The 16,560-nt window shown below is 39.7% G+C and overlaps 1 protein-coding gene across 1 annotated transcript in view; it reads right to left on the reverse strand.

Moving 5' to 3' along the window:
- LOC310947763 (neural-cadherin) overlaps nucleotides 1-16,560 on the reverse strand; it is a gene marked incomplete at both ends in the record, with an annotated part of 416,747 nt that overhangs the window by 181,642 nt on the left and 218,545 nt on the right. Inside the window, 4 exons of the mRNA XM_083914685.1 lie at nucleotides 756-899; nucleotides 10,977-11,163; nucleotides 11,485-11,612; nucleotides 15,339-15,588. Coding sequence (XP_083770811.1) covers nucleotides 756-899; nucleotides 10,977-11,163; nucleotides 11,485-11,612; nucleotides 15,339-15,588 — 709 coding nt within the window. The remainder of the gene's footprint in view (nucleotides 1-755; nucleotides 900-10,976; nucleotides 11,164-11,484; nucleotides 11,613-15,338; nucleotides 15,589-16,560) is intronic.

A 16,560-nucleotide genomic window follows, 5' to 3' on the forward strand; every position in this document is an offset into this window, starting at 1 on the left:
TGTTCTATTGAGAAAAATTAATGAATGGACTTTCTTCGATCATAGGAATAGCCTAGGCATTAAAAAAGGTTTACCTTCGAGATTATAGTTCATAATACTGTAGTTCTCTAGGAATTTTAGCTACTGTATGTGGGAGCATGTGTCACAATGAACTGCACATCACATTTTCAAACTTGGACGAAAAAGAATTTGGTGATTTTAAAATGTTGCCAGTTTGCCATAACCAACAAGGTGGCAATTTAATAAACAACTGCCATGTTTGGACATTTACCAGCTGCTGTCGGCACTATCTCAACAGTAAGAATTGTTTAAAAAACATAGTGAAAGTACAGCCTTCAAAAGGAGAGCTCTTGCCTGCATTACATCAAAAGGTTACATTGAATGGGCTCTTCTACAGTGGCTGATGACTCATGACTTCACAACATGTTTTATCGTGCAAACCTTTTCTGCCTCAGAGTAAAGGGGTCAAACAAAAACACTGAACTGGAACGGTTTTCTTGAGTGAGGGAAAAGAGAACAGCAATGCTCTTTAGTTAACGTCCTAATTATGGAGTTACAGTACTAGTCCCGCCACTACTTCTACACTTTTCATTCTGTACATCACCTAATTCCAAGAAACCACACACACACACACACACACACACACACACACACACACACACACACACACACACACACACACACACACACACACACACACACACACACACACACACACACACACACACACATATTCCTTTATCCTTGCCACCCACCTTCGTCCCCATCGTTGGCACTGACGGTGAGAATGGCACAGCCTACGTCAGCATCCTCATCCACATCAACTTCATAGGACGCCTGTGCAAATGCTGGCTTGTTATCGTTCACGTCGCTGATAAAAACACGGACATATGCTGTGTCTGAAAATAAAAAGATAAGAAAGAAAAAGAGAGAGAAAGAGGAGAAATGAATTAGCTTTTCAATAGCATGCACATTAACATACACAAGGGAAAGTAGACACTTCTTCATACACACAGAAAAAAGAAAAAATAACATCCAATTTTTTTTTCCATCTACTGTTGTCTAGCAATTTTCTATCACATCTGTCATCCATCTCCACTATTTATTTCTATTTTCCATTAAATCCAGCTCTTTCTTATTACTTCAGCATCCACTCGCGGGCTGAAGAGTACAAAGCACCCTGGGGGCATCAGTGTTAAGGCTCAGTAGTTGAAAAACCCAACATACTAAGCTTCCTTTGATATCCGTATCAAAACGAGCATAAATTGCAATACACGCTACAAGATGAGATAAATTATTTAAGCCAGGGTGGAAGCGATGGTGTACAGTTCATGGCACAGACAGCAAACTAATGCAGCCCTTGCAGCTGTAACAAAACAAGTCGCAGATGCCAGGGCTTTGCACATGTTCCGAATCTGTCAGAGATAGCGAGAAAGGGGGGGGGGGTGGTGGTGTGGGGTGTGTGTGTGGGGGTGGGGTGGTGGGTGGAGAAAGAACACAGAAAGTGAAAAAGCAGATGTAGCAGCCATCCCCTCATCGTCCCTCTCATCTGCTAATTGTGCGCTCTTATCCATGTTTCGCACCTCCACAAGACATGTCTGTGTAAAAATCCCAACCCCAATCAAATTCCACAAGCTAGCTTTTGAGTTGCAGAAGAGCTTGTAAACTGCCTGTGAAAATAGTATTTATCAAGGTTATTTTTGTGTCTTAACAACATTCTGCTTTCTCTAGTCTACAACTTGTTGCTTGGCATGTGTGTATGTCTTCAGTTGTAATGGAAAACGGACTTCTAAAGTGCCTTTTTAGTCTTCTGACCTTGCCACATTCACTCATTCACACAGACATTTGTAACGATGAATGTAGGCTACCCACCAATCATCTTATCTAATGTATCTAATCTTTCAAACCACATTCACACACCCATGTGCAGCACGGTTACATACAGCAATCATGCCTTGGTTGTGTCTCGATGGTAATCGAACATTTGCCAAAGTCTCACAAAATGATTAAGGTTAGCGGGTTAGGGTTAGACATTGACCTAGGATGGCTAAAATTAAAGCTGCAGTCGGCAAATCTGGCGGATTGAGTTGACTTAGTCAAATTTTAAATATTGACAACTCTTCCGCCACTCCATCTTTACCACCAAGCTCCTCCGCTCCCTCCCATCGAGTGCTCGTCAGTACTTGCGCACCAGATTGCTGTGAACGCACCCGTGTCTTCTCTCATCAGTAAGCGGTATGGAGTACACGCTACACGGAGGTAGGCTAACTTACTCATAGATAGCAGCTGTTAACGTCATTTAGCGTATGCCTAGCTTGAGGCTGTGCCTGTGATATTGTAACATGCGCAAGGGGGGAGGGGGGATCTGTGGCGTGGGCACAAACTGTGAACTGTGCTGAGTTGAAAGGATGATACAGGCTCGGTGGATTTTTGCAAAACAAACAACATGCTCTAGGTGCATGTAGAGGCGTTCTATCAGAGTTTAGTGTCGGTTTCAGTGAATATGATCAAATAAATGTGGCCGACTAAACAGTTGAAGTGATTGATTGAGATTAAATATGTCATCGGGCAGCAAGCCTCAAAATATATTTTTTTAATATTTAGGCTTACCGTAGACACAACCTTCTTTTTTGCATTAAAAAAAACAAAATAGGTGACAAGTTATGTTTATGAAATAATACTTTCTTAAGTGCTTCCACTCTAATTAATTTTAATGAATGAGTTGTTAATAGAAATAAAGAGGAAGACCCTTTCAGTTCTTGAATGGAACTTATAATAAAGACGGAAGAAAAGTGAAAGCTTTAGGTATAAATAAATAGCTTATTGCTTATAGTCAATGAAGGGGCTTTGAAACTCATTGTGGAAACATTTATTTTGGGTGGGAGGGATTGAAGTCCCGTGAGCGTACCTACGTTCCACGGGTCCTATGTTCCAAATTCTACAACATTCTACCCAACCACAGGTAGTTTCCCTAAGCCAATGAATGCAATGCTTTTCCTCATCCAAATCAAGCTAGTGTGTTAGAAAATGTTTTTTTTAGGTGCAAGGTGCTTTTACACTTCTTTCTACATTCACCCTTTCACACCCACATTCATGTACTGATGGCAGTGCCTTTGGAAGAAGAAAATAGGGGTTCAGTGTCATACCCAAGGACACTCTGACATGCAGACAGGAGAAGCTGATTGAACCGCTGATACTCTAGATCCACCACCACCCAAGTTATAATGTTGATAGGAGCTTACAACCGTTGTTTACTGTATTTAATGAAACCTGTTACAGTGATTATATCTATGAAGAAGTCCCTTCACATTTGGAACTTTATTGTTCAATATACAGAAGCATGCAAGCATTTAAAGTTGCCAGTTGTCAAGTACACAAATATTAAAGTAGGCCTCAGTCAATCCAAATCCAAATCTGTATTTAGTTAATGCCCCAAGTAATAGCAATGACAAGACTGCTACTAGAGGCAAGGTCATAATGTTTGTGAGTTGGTTTGTTTCCAACAGTGAAAGCAAAGAAATTGTTATCTATGATTTAACCTTGGTTAAGTACCACGTTCAAAAGAGGTTAAAATAAAATGTTCTGATACTTGTTCTGACACAGGGGAGTACCAGACAAATTCAAGACATGGTCAACCATCAAACAGTCAAAAATTATTTCTGCCTTGAAGATCTCAGCATTGAGAGCAGAATTTGAATATCTTTAACAAAATTAATCTAAATGGGATTTATATCAATTCTATCATTTTGAAATTAATTATTTGAGTGGATGGTTTGGTATTCTGCCTTCTTTTTAATGAGAAAGACTACATGTGGTCCTGACATTCCATGCTTGTATGAATCTAATTTTGATTTCTGTATTTAGTTCTGGGATTTTGTTTGTTTGTTTCAGCTCTTTTCATCATAAAGATTTAAGGTAAGCAGATTCAACCATTTGGTGAGATTTACAGTTTTAACAGTTTGTTGAGTAAAACTGAAAGGAATTCCCTTGTTACATTAGATATTGAAAATATTTGTGATTCCATGTACTTGTGAGAGTGTGTGATTTGTGAAACTGTGTTAAATTTCTGTTAATTCTCCTGTCACCTTTCCTTCTTTATGTCCCCTCATTCAATATTCATAACACATAAAGCATAAAATAAAATAACTCCCACAGCTTTAGTGGAGTCTCTCGGTCTCTGCTCTGCTTAATATTTAACTTCTGTTTACATTGCCACAAATGTTGCAGTGAGCCAAACATAGAGAGAGGAACTGTTAATAAAATATGATCCTATTTATTAAAAATATATCCTGGTCTGTCTTGCTGTTTATTCAACACCTCTCTCCATCCACCCATCTGTCTCAACATCTGTTCATTTCTCTGTGTCTCTCTATACTACCGTTGGAGCATGTATGCATTCAATCTGGCAGCAAATGAGAGAAAAATGGAGGAATGAGGGAGGGAGAGAGAGAGAGAGAGAGAGAGAGAGAGAGAGAGAGACAGAGAGAGAGAGAGAGAGAGATGGCCTTCGGTCATTCAGTAGGGAAAGATGAGCAGATGTGGGAAAGAGACAGAACGATGAAAACAGGGTTTATTGCCGCCTTGAATGAAGATTTGGAGCCTTAAATTAATTCTACACAGCAGCTGTCTACAGCTCTCACTCCACTTTTGTGCTTGTCCTCTTTTTCAGTCAGTGTATCAGTAACCACAATCACTACATAAACTGGATTACAAAACTAATATCTACATAATCTAAATATTTTCTGCAATTCAATCAGTCTGTTTGGATTTTGACATGATAGCTACTGATTCAATAACAATCTAATAATCATATCTAAAAAAAAAAACATCTCACAGGTAAGTCTGACAACTTATCAGCTTGCTGGTGATCCTTGTGACTTTGGGGTTGAGTATTTTTCCTTATGTGCAGTTGGATTGGTAGCAACTCCACACTAACATTTTTTCACTACAAAACAGTGACCGCTTTCAAACAAAAATGATCAACATAAGCGTTTTAGCAATGCATCTCTCCATATAAACACACCTGAAAATGTATACTACATGACCATTCACATAGACTGGGCATGACTGTGCCAATGTAAACAAGAAGCAGATTGTCTAAGGGTACTCTCACAGTTGCAAATACAGAAAATACTTCCAAGAACAGCAATGGCAGAAAGCAAGACTATCAATTTCTTTGCTTGGACTGACGACAAGGTGAATACAAGGTGATAGAGGCAGCTGAACACATATATTGGGAGAAATATGGCAAATATGGCAACATATTAGAGCACCCACTAAACATTGGACGTCGGATAGATGGGCAGATCAAGTCTATAATAAGTCTGTCGGTCCATGACTAATTTTGGTCATCTATTTGACATCCAAACTAGGTCCAACCATGACCCAACTTGTGTGTGTGTGTGTGTGTGTGTGTGTGTGTGTGTGTGTGTGTGTGTGTGTGTGTGTTTTGTAATTTAACATTTTTTCTGTTTTTCTTAAACATATTCTGTGGATATATATATCGCCACAGAATCCTATTTTATCAGACCATTATTTAATAAACTTTAAATTCTTATTACAGGACTACTCATCTCTTAGTGAAAGTTTCTACACTAGATATTTATCTGATAGTGCTGTAACTAAATTTAAGGAAGCAATTCCATCTGCATTTAATTGAACGCATTATCCTAATATTCAATATTCCTGCACTAACGTCAGTTTCTCTGAAATTGATCACCTTGTTGACAGTGTTGCAGGCTCACTACGAACAACACTCGACTCTGTTGCTCCTTTAAAAAAGAAGATAGTGAAACCGAGGAAGTTAGCCCCATGGTAGAACTCACAAAACCGTGAACTAAAACAAGTTTCGTGAAAATTGGAAGAATCTCCCTTAGTTTGGCAAGAAAGTAAAACATATAAAACATATAGGAAGGCCCTCTGTAATGCCAGAGCAGTCTATTACTCATCCTTAATAGAGGACAATAAGAACAATCCTAAATTTCTTTTCAGCACTGTAGCCAGACTGACAGAGAACCACAGCTCTATTGAGCAATGTATTCCTATAACCCTCAGTAGTAACAAATTCATGACCTTCTTTAATAACAAAATTATAACTATTAGAGAAAAAATCAACTCACTTAGCACCAATTGTTCTTCAAACCCAGGAACCTTAGAAACAACTGTACGACCTGAGATATTCTGAGACTGCTTCTCTACAGTTGACCTTAACAAATTAACCTCTACTATTTCGGCATCAAAGCCTTCTACTTGCCTCCTAGACTCTATTCCAACTAGGTTACCCAAAGAAGTGTTACCTTACTAGGACTTAGTGCTGCCTTCAACACTATTGACCATCGTATCCTGCTACTGGAGCATCTAATTGGCATTAAGGGAACCGCATTTAGCTGGTTTAAGTAGTATTTATCAGATAGATCTCAGTTTGTACATGTTAATGACAAATCCTCCATGCACACTAAAATCAGGCAGGGAGTTCCACAGGGTTCTGTCCTTGGACCGATTCTATTCACCTTATATATGCTTCCCTAGGAAATATTATATATATGTTATAAATATTATAAGCACGCACATTTTCATTGTTATGCTGATAATACAACATTATAATTGTCGATCGAACCAGAATAAACTGATCAGTTAGATAAACTTCAAAGGTGCATTAAGGAAATAAAAAGCTGGATCACCTGCAATTTTCTGATGTTAAACTCATAAAAGTTATTGTACTTGGCCCCAAAAGCCTACAGAACTCAATAGCTAAAGATATTGTTACTCTCTCTACGTCGTCCTCAGACGAGCCAACCATCGTCGTCTCCAGTCACCTTGGTTCTCCATACTTCTGGCCAGCTTATTTGTGCTCTCTGCACTAGCGTCTTTCTTTAGCTCGTCCACAAAGGTTGGTGTGGGACGTCCTCTTGATCGACGCCCGTGTGTTGGTTCCCACAGAACAAGCTTTTTGGCTGGGAGATCTCGGTGTCTGTGGCAGTGGTCAGCAAGTCTCATTCTCCTTACTCCTATCTTTTCTGATACCCTTAGTAATGCCCCGTACAGACACTTGTTGGTGATATGTTCGTCCTGCTTGATGTTCTGTACTGCACGCAACATTCTGGTGTAGCACCCATCCAGGGATTTCTGTAGGGCTTGTGTTAGTGTCCAGCATTCACAGCCATAGAGGAGAACTGACACCACGGTCGAAGAGAAGAAACTGATCTTGATGTGCCGGGGGAGGTTGGATTTCCACACACTGGTCATGCCATTAAGAGCTCTCCAGGCAAGCGCTTTCCTCACTTTAACATCCTGTTCTGTGGAGCCGACCCATGCGCCCAAGTACTTAAAGTCACCGACCTCCCTTAGCGCAGTACCCTTCAAAGTTGTTAGGGGCAGATGTTCTTTGGGGATGTTATAGGTCATGACCTGGATATGTCCTTTGATTCTCACATAAAACTAACAACAAGGACTGCATATTTTCACCTGCGTAATATTGTGAAAATTAGGAACATTGTGTCTCAGAAAGATGCAGAAAAACTAGTCTTACTTCTAGGCTGGACTATTGCAACTCCTTATTATCAGGCTGCTCCAATAAGTCTGTTAAAAGTCTCCAATTGGTCCAAAATGCTGCAGCTCGTGTACTGACTAAAATAAATCGAAGAGATCATATTTCTCCTGTATTAGCTTCTCTGCACTGGCTACCTGTACAATCTAGAATATAATTTAAAATCCTTCTCCCTAACTACAAAGCTCTTATTGGTCAGGCTCCGTCATATCTTAAAGAGCTCATAGTACCGTATTACCCGACTCGATCGCTGCGCTCTGAGAATGCAGGGCTACTTGTCATTTGTAGAGTCTCCAAAAGTAGAATTGGAGGCAGAGCCTTCAGCTACCAAGCTCCTCTCCTGTGGATTGGACTCCCTAGTGTTGGTCAGGGGAGAGACACCGTCCCCATATTTAAAAGTAAACTTAAAACTTCCCTCTTTCATAAAGCTTACAGCTAGGGCTTACGAGCCCTTAGCTATGTTGTTATTGGCATTCAATTTCTCTTAGAACCTGCATGTACCTAATTTTATTATGCTTAATGATGCTGCTATTGGCCTAGTCTACCAGGGGATAACACTGTTCCTGATACTCTGAGCTTTTATCCTGTCTGTCTGTATCATTCATGTCTCATCAATGCATGTTGCTAATTCAACTTTATATTTACCCCCATAATTGTTATTGTCATTGTCATATTCACCCTGGCTATGCCTGTTTCTTGCTGTTCTGCTGTATTAACTGCCATAACATGTTAGTCATACTCACATTACTTTAGTTATTACTATAGTTACTGTTACTTGTGTGGTGGCTTGCATCTCTGGAAGTGTGTCTCTGTCTTTCTGTCTTTGTCTCTCTCTGTCCATCCATCTGTCTTTTCTCTTTCTGTCTTCTTTTCTTCCTCCCCAACCAGTCAAGACAGATGGCCGTCCTCCATAGAGCTGGGTCTGTCCGACGTTCCTGCCTGTTATAGGGAAGGTTTTTGTTGCCACCATACTCAATGGGGGAATTGTTGGGTCAATGTAAATCATAAATAAGTCATAGAGTTTGGTCTATACCTACTCTGTAAAGTGTCCTGAGATAACTTTTGTAATGATTTGGCAACGTAAATAAAATTTAATTGAATTGAAATATATATATATATATATATATATATATATATATATATATATATATATATATATATATATATATATATATATATATATATGCATATATATATGCATATATAAGCCTGTATGCATATATGCATATATAAGGTAGAAGAATGGACCAAGATCAAACCAGAGCAGTGTGAGAAACTAGTGATGTCCTGTGGGCGCAGATGGGCTGAAGTCATTCAAATCAAGGGCCTCTACACTACCTATTCATTTTTTAATCTTATAGCCCTGAGAAACCAATGTTAAAATCCTCTCTTCTGACACAATTAACACTGTTCTCTAATTTTGCTCACTGTTTTTTTCACAAAATATTGTTGAAGTTCCTTGGCTATTTATAATAACATGCTAGTACAGCAGTGGCATAGCCACACATATATTCTATCAAATTATGAACAATAAAAAAAACAGATTTCAGCATAAATCAAGCATTAGCACATTGTTCTCCAGTGGATATGCACAAGTATTTAAAAAGTGATTTTTTTATAATATGTCCCAATTGCTACAGCATTCAGTGTTATTTTAGAATTCCTTTGTTTGGCAGTTTTCCAAACCTTTATTATGTAGGACAAACAGGAAATGGGGTGAGAGAGAGAGAGAAAGAGAGAGAGAGAGAGAGAGAGAGAGAGAGAGAGAGAGAGAGAGAGAGAGAGAGAGAGAGAGAGAGAGAGAGAGAGAGAGAGAGAGAGAGGTAGACATGCAGCTGCCTCGAGGACCTTCAGCCTCTTTACATTGGACAACTGCTCCAACCACTGTGCCACCGGCTGGCCAAGACAATTCCTTTTTGTGTGTGTGTACAGACCCAGACCTTATCCCCATCTAGCCCTTTTGGAATGAAATGCAATGGAAACTGTGAGCTTGTCTTTATCATCTAAGATCAGTGGATGACCTCACTACATTGGCTGAACAGGAGCAAATCCCTTAAGACAGGAGTGGGGGGTTGTAATCCATTAACAGGTTTTTTATGTTGCTTTGGTACATTTCTCAAATCAGAATTGAAATTCTCAAAAATACTCAAAAATAAAAAGAAGTTTCTCATTTCTTTGAACTAGTTGCAAATGCTTAGGTACATCCATGCAAATGATTCTGTACAATCCTCTGCTATTTCCTACATTATCAATTGCTTATGTCATGTTGATCAAAATGTGTTATAATGGGTCTCTGTTGAATAGTCTCACCCCCCACAGCATTAAGGCAATAGTTCATCACACACGTCTTTACATGTGAAATGGTTGAACAAGTTGTCATAATATGTCAAGCATATTTCTAATCATTTCCATTGGAATTTTTTCTAAATATGTCCTGAATTAGTAAATTGCTCCCAGGTGAATCTTGACTTTCTATAATGAAAGGAAATGTGTGGATGGAAATTTGAAGCCCAAAAGACAGGAACTTAAGGAGGTGTAGGGAGACTGCACTGTAATTCCTACAGCACTGCAAGTACAGTTTTCCCTCAGAAGATTGTCCTATGTTCACATTTCACTTTTATTTTTTTTCCTTTTTTCCTTTCTGTAACATCTGTCGTAGTAAGCATAAATGTGGATCTTGTACATTCTCTTGCAATCAACCTCCCACATACACTAAGGTGTAACTTACATTTTACAATAGTTCACACCAGAACACCCCTCCAGAGTACACTGTTATATTGACAACATGACTAAGCAATTTGACTGTCTTATGTGTACACAATGACACAAGGACATGTCATTCTGATGGCACTCACACAGGTATTTACTTTTGAGAGATGAACTAAGGATTTTTGAGCAAGAGACAGATAGATAGAGCGAGCTATATAGCAAGAGATAGTTAGAGAGATCGATAGATAGATGGATAGAGCAATAGATAGATGGATAGATAGATAGATAAATAGACAGAAATAGCACCTACACACAGACACAGAGACACACACACACACACACACATACACACACACACACACACACACACACACACACACACACACACACACACACACACACACACACACACACACACACACACACACACACACACACACACACACACACACACACACACACACACACACAGCACCTTTACTGACAATTGAACGGTCTGTCATTGTCTACCATGCTGTTGGACGTGTGGAATTGGCAGATCAGTGGAAACTGGTATAGACACTTGCTTCAGTGTCGGATAAACACTGTCAGCCCACAGTCTGACGTGAAGACACGTCTTTAGGCACAACAAAAATAGACAAACTGCCAAAACACCACAGCAATCACAGCTTAACCATGAATTTCGTCGCAGGTTGTTTTACACAGCGTCAGCCTTACTTACCAGAGTTGGAATGTCCATGTTTGCCAGGCCGTGCTGACTCCCAGCCATCCAAAGACTGAACCTCCAACAGGTAGGAGCTTTTGGTCTCGCGGTCAAACACAGTCTGTGAGTAGATGGATCCCATCTCTGGATCTATACGAAAATACTGGTGGTCCCCACTGCGATCCTCCAGCAGTGAGTAAGAGATCTGGGTGGTGGGGGAGTTGAGGCAGACCCATAAATAAATATATATATATATATATATATATATATATATAGAGAGAGAGAGAGAGAGAGAGAGAGAGAGAGAGAGAGAGAGAGAGAGAGAGAGAGAAAGAGGGCCAGGTGCTAAAACACAGCTAAGCTGGTACTTTGCACAGCAAGGAAGAACACATTTTGGATCATCAAAAACAGAAGACATTCAAATAGGTCTCAGTTTTAAACATCTCTTTCAACTGACCACGCTGAAAAAAAAGAAGCTATGTTGACACTTTTACCACAGTATGTGTGCACGTGAGAGTGATTTTACCTTGCCATTGAGACCCAAGTCTAGGTCATTGGCTGAAACCTGGAAAACCAAAGTTCCTGATTCTGCCCCTTCAGTAACCGAGGCCTCGTAGATGGAGGAAGTGAAAAATGGGACGTTGTCATTTACATCTATCGAAGGAAGAGGATAAAAACACAGATGACTGATGGGCTCTTTCCAAGGGCCAAATTGCCTGCAGCAGTAGGTGGTAAAATCCATCTCACCACCTCCATACCTGTTTATTACAAACAAGTGGTTGTTAGTTGCAGTAGTATCACAGGAATTTGCGATTTTATTTGACATTGTCTTCTATTTAACTTCTATTAAAAAGAAAAACACCTTGTAACTGTTGTTTGGAGAAGTCCTTTAAAAATAAAGATTACTACTACTGGCACAGATACTGCTATTTACAATAGGTCAACTTTTGCTAACGCAAAGAAGCTTTATATTGTATTGAACTGCATTGGTCAATTAAATATACAAGTGTCCCACCCTCGTAGATTTCTTTATATGTAAAAGCCATATTTCTCCTATTCAGTTCTTCAGCAATTATTGTAACGGAAAAATGAATGCCTTTGTGATATCCTCAAAGCAATTTCAGTCAAAAGCAACCTTACTTGGTTATTTGTCTAGGAAGACGTTTCACCTCTCATCCAAGAGGCTTCATCAGTTCATGTACGCATCTGACCAGGCTGGGACTGCTCCAACTAACTGGTGTGTGCTTACATGAACTGATGAAGCCTCTTGGATGAGAGCTAAAACGTCTTCCTAGACATATAACCAAGTCCAGTTGCTTTTGACTGAAATTGCTTTGAGGATAACCATGACCTCGACAAATGAGAATATTCACAGGGCTTTGTGATAACTTTCCAGAATTGAAAATTCCTGCATCAGTATTATAAACCACTGAGCATTGTTCTGGAATATAATAAGCCTTAAAACTCTTTGATCTGTTTCTAAAACTGAACTTCCTGGATTGTATGCATGTCTCCCCAGTACCTGAAGTGACACGCCTCCACCAAAAGCAGCCCTTTGCATTGTTTTAATGCAGGGAATATTCAAGTCTGAATGCCCACTAAGTTTAACTATGAGCTGATACAATTTCCAGTTTAAATCCCAGTTCTTTTTCTGAAGCCTTCTTAAATGCGACTGTATAGGTAGTGAATACATTTAAGAAAAGTATTGGCAGTAAATATGAAAGCTCCTTATTGTACGCCCTCAGAGAAAGCAGTCCTCCTTATGATGTTGCCATGAATCATCCTGGATAGTGGTTGATTTTGGAGCTCCCATCAAGAAGCAAGGCTGCAGCTTTTGGAATACAGAGCAAATCTATATCCCATCCATATACTGTTAAGATCTGGCTAATGGAGAAGACATGATAAGAGTTAATCCTAGTGTTCAGCATTTTACTTTTTTGTGTTATCGATAATCTTGGAAACAAGAACATTAGCAGCATGCTGGCTCCTTAGCCATTTTACGTTAGTCCACTCATTTCCTCTAGCTGGGACAACTGATATATCAATTTAATTTCTTTCTTCTCTTGTTGGCATCAAGAGCAGTGTCAAAGCATGCTTCCGGCTAATTAATTATGGACACAAGATGTGCCTTTTCTAACATCAGTTACCTTGAACCACATGAGAGAGGAGAGAGTGTTAGATTATTCAGAGAGATAAAGCAGAGAATCTGTAAAACAAGATGTGAACTCTGAAGTCTGCTTGAAAAGTACAAGCCAGATTTTAACATAATTGATTTAAGGCCAAACTGCATTACAGAAATTACTTGAATAGAGCAAAAATATCAAACCTAATGCTGCTCCATGAGCCGTTTTTTCCGACCCTTTCTTCTGAGCAAATGTCTTAATCTATGAATTAAAAATGGGGCCTTAAATCCATTACAGACCTCCATCCCTTCCTCAGCCGCAATGCATCTGGAGGAGTCAAAGAGCTTTCTTATTGAGACAGATAAGTGAATGGAGGGGCAAGGAAAAAGAGGAGACAGGGAAGTTAAAGGAGGGACAGTAAAGGCAAGAGAAGGGAGAGGGTCTGTGTGAAATAATTATTTCTCACTGGATTAAGACCAATGGAATGGAATGGTGTGTGTGTGTGTGTGTGTGTGTGTGTGTGTGTGTGTGTGTGTGTGTGTGTGTGTGTGTGTGTGTGTGCGCGTGCGTGCGCGCTTGTGTGTGTGTGTGTTTCAAGGGGATTAAATGCAGGGGAGTGTAGGGCATGTTTTGTAGGCAGAGTTATTTTGAGGAGCAAGGTCAGGGAGTAGCAAAACCAACATATTAAGCGGTGATGATGGTGACTTAAGCTTAGTTACCATGGGCTGAGTATTAACTGAAACAGAGTTAGAAGAGACTGAAGTATTCATGCTTCATTATGATAGTCATGAAAGAACAATAGAGAGGTGAAAACTCATGTTCTTAGTCAAAGATGAAAGATGAAGAGTTTAAGAGCCACTCAACTACTGAAAGTAGGAGGGGGCAGTAGGGTTCAGCATATATACTGTATGTTGCACTCATCACACTAACAACAGCTGGTAAGCTCTGCAAATAATTTGGATTTGTGTAGCTTTAGAAACCAAGAATCAAATGACGCCAATGGAAAATAAGAATGTAAGCTGACTCAGAGAACGCTATGATGCTATGGACCCTTCTGTTCTTCCCAAATGTGCGTCATTCTTTCGCTCCCCTGCCTCAGTTGTGGAAAAACTGTTGTGTTCTACATCATTTTTAAAAAGAGCTAACACAGTGACACTGCCCATGTTGAATAATGACGACAGGAAAAAACAACGACAAGCACATAGACAACTAAACAGGCACCAGGAGAGCGCAGACGTCCGCCAAGGCCAAATGCCCTATTGGTAACAAAAATGAAAAATAATTTGTGTATCCGCCCCGTGATTCAGATCCACTCCAAATGTTAATGGGTTCTTCCTTGGCCCTTCCAACCATTTAATGAAAACCAGGCCAGACGTTTTTTTCTGTAATCCTGCAGAAAAACAAACTGAACCAAAAACATGACCTCCTTTACAGAGGTAATAATTACAGTAATGGATCCAAATACATTAGCTGATAATGCTGAAAATGTATGTCGGTAACATATTCTAGGATTACATAAGCCGCTAGCCTTAACTGGGCCCTGAAGCAATTCAGTTTTTGAATAAGCATGCTGCTCTTTTGTTATTTATGTTCTAAAAGGTCCATTCAAGTAAAATCTTTTCTATTCTTCCATTAGCTTATAGCTCAGCCATTAAAGATGAATCATCAAGCACCCACTTTATCCTCTGTTCCTGTAGCCTTAAGTAGCCACAATGCTGGTCAGTTTGCTGTGACTTTCATGAGACAAAGTTCTACAAAACCTTTTACTTCACACACAGCTGGATACAAAAGGGCACAATGTTATTTTCGTGACACTTTTTTGTTTTGATTAACCCATTCCCATGTGTCGAAAAACATATATTTATAAGATGTTGTATTTCTGCTCATTAATATCTGTGTTCACCCACAATACATTTGGTGCTTCTTTGTTGTAACTTTGCACTTTCTTTTCACCTTCTAGTCTAAATTAACAAGAGAAAAAAAGAGTATTCTTTTTCTTCAAAATGTACACTTAATCTGAGAAAGTTACATTACATACATACATACATGTATGAATGAAATAACTGTTCTTATAAAGCAATGGTGATGTGGTAATGTTACCATAGAATAGCACTGACTTTTAAGAAATTATATTGGAATGCTAAACTTTTACACAGGAGACAGTGTAACTTATGGTGGAAGAATGAAAACATCCAACAAAACATTTGGGCATGATTAAAACTAATTCACATAAATCAAAAAATTAATGAAGGCTCACCTGTGACATTGACATAGACTGTGGTGAAGGCCGCCAACGGTACGGCAGCAACATTCTGGGCTCGAACCCGCAGCATGAAGTTCCTTGTGGTCTCGTAGTCCAGGGGCTCTGCCACAAGGATGGAGGCCGAACCATCCTCTCTGTTGGGGGTCAAGTAGAAGCGAACTGGCATGTTGGTCTCTGGGACCATGCCAACCTCCAAGTTGTAAGTTACCCTCGGGTCGCCAAGAGGGGAGGTGGCTTTGATGGTCTGTGTGGAACAAACAATTTCAATATGAAGAAGATATCTCAGTCATTTTAGCCTGAATACCGCTGTGGGTCTTGGTAATGGTCAGTGTTAGGGAGGACTTTGTGGAGATTTAAATCAAATCCAAATCACGCTTGATTGGACTGCTAAAAAGTGATCAGGCTTAGAGTTCAGCAACATACAGAGCACAGCACTGTTGGAACCATACAAACCTCCCTCGCCTGCTATTGGATCTGGAGGACGAGGGAGAGATGAAAGGAAAACTTTCACAACTTTAAACCAGGGGCCTGTTTCACAAAGCAGGTTTAGTGAAAACTCTGAGTCTGTTAACCCTGAAATGAGGTAAACTCTGAGTTTTTCGTTTCACAAAGGGAGGTAACTCAAACCAGAGACAGAGGGGTAACTCTAGCCTGTTTCACAAAGAGAGGTAACATAACCTCTCGGTCAGTTACCATGGCAACATGCTCTCTGAAACTAACCTGGTCGGGACCAGGTTTTTCTCAGAGAACCTTGAGTTTCTCTCTGTCTCCACCCTCTTTCAGCCACACACGGTATTTGATTTCCTCATTCATTCAGTCAGCACGCGAGTTTTGGCGTAGTATAGTTCTGTCTGTTTTTTCAGAAAATCATTGCAAAAATCAGACATTAGAAGTTATATTAGGTGGTGACTATTTTCACTACCATGGCATGTCCTTTTGATAACGATCCCGTGGATGAAGGTGCAGAATTACTGCACAGAGAATTAAATATTGGTCAGGAGATGATTATCAGACCGCGCATAGACGTCCTTAATATTCTGCAGCCATAATTACAAAATAAATGAAATGGATCTTTTGAGCAAGTTGAATGTATTTGACTCAGCGTTTCCTAAATATAATCCCAGCTTTTCTTGCAATTCATAGGTTCAAAAGTGTGTGCTTTTAATCGGGTTACCGGTATATAAACTACCCCTATATAGCCTTCTGATCCAGAATA

Source organism: Echiichthys vipera (genome assembly GCF_963691815.1).
Source record: "Echiichthys vipera genome assembly, chromosome: 1".
NCBI lineage: Eukaryota > Metazoa > Chordata > Actinopteri > Perciformes > Trachinidae > Echiichthys > Echiichthys vipera.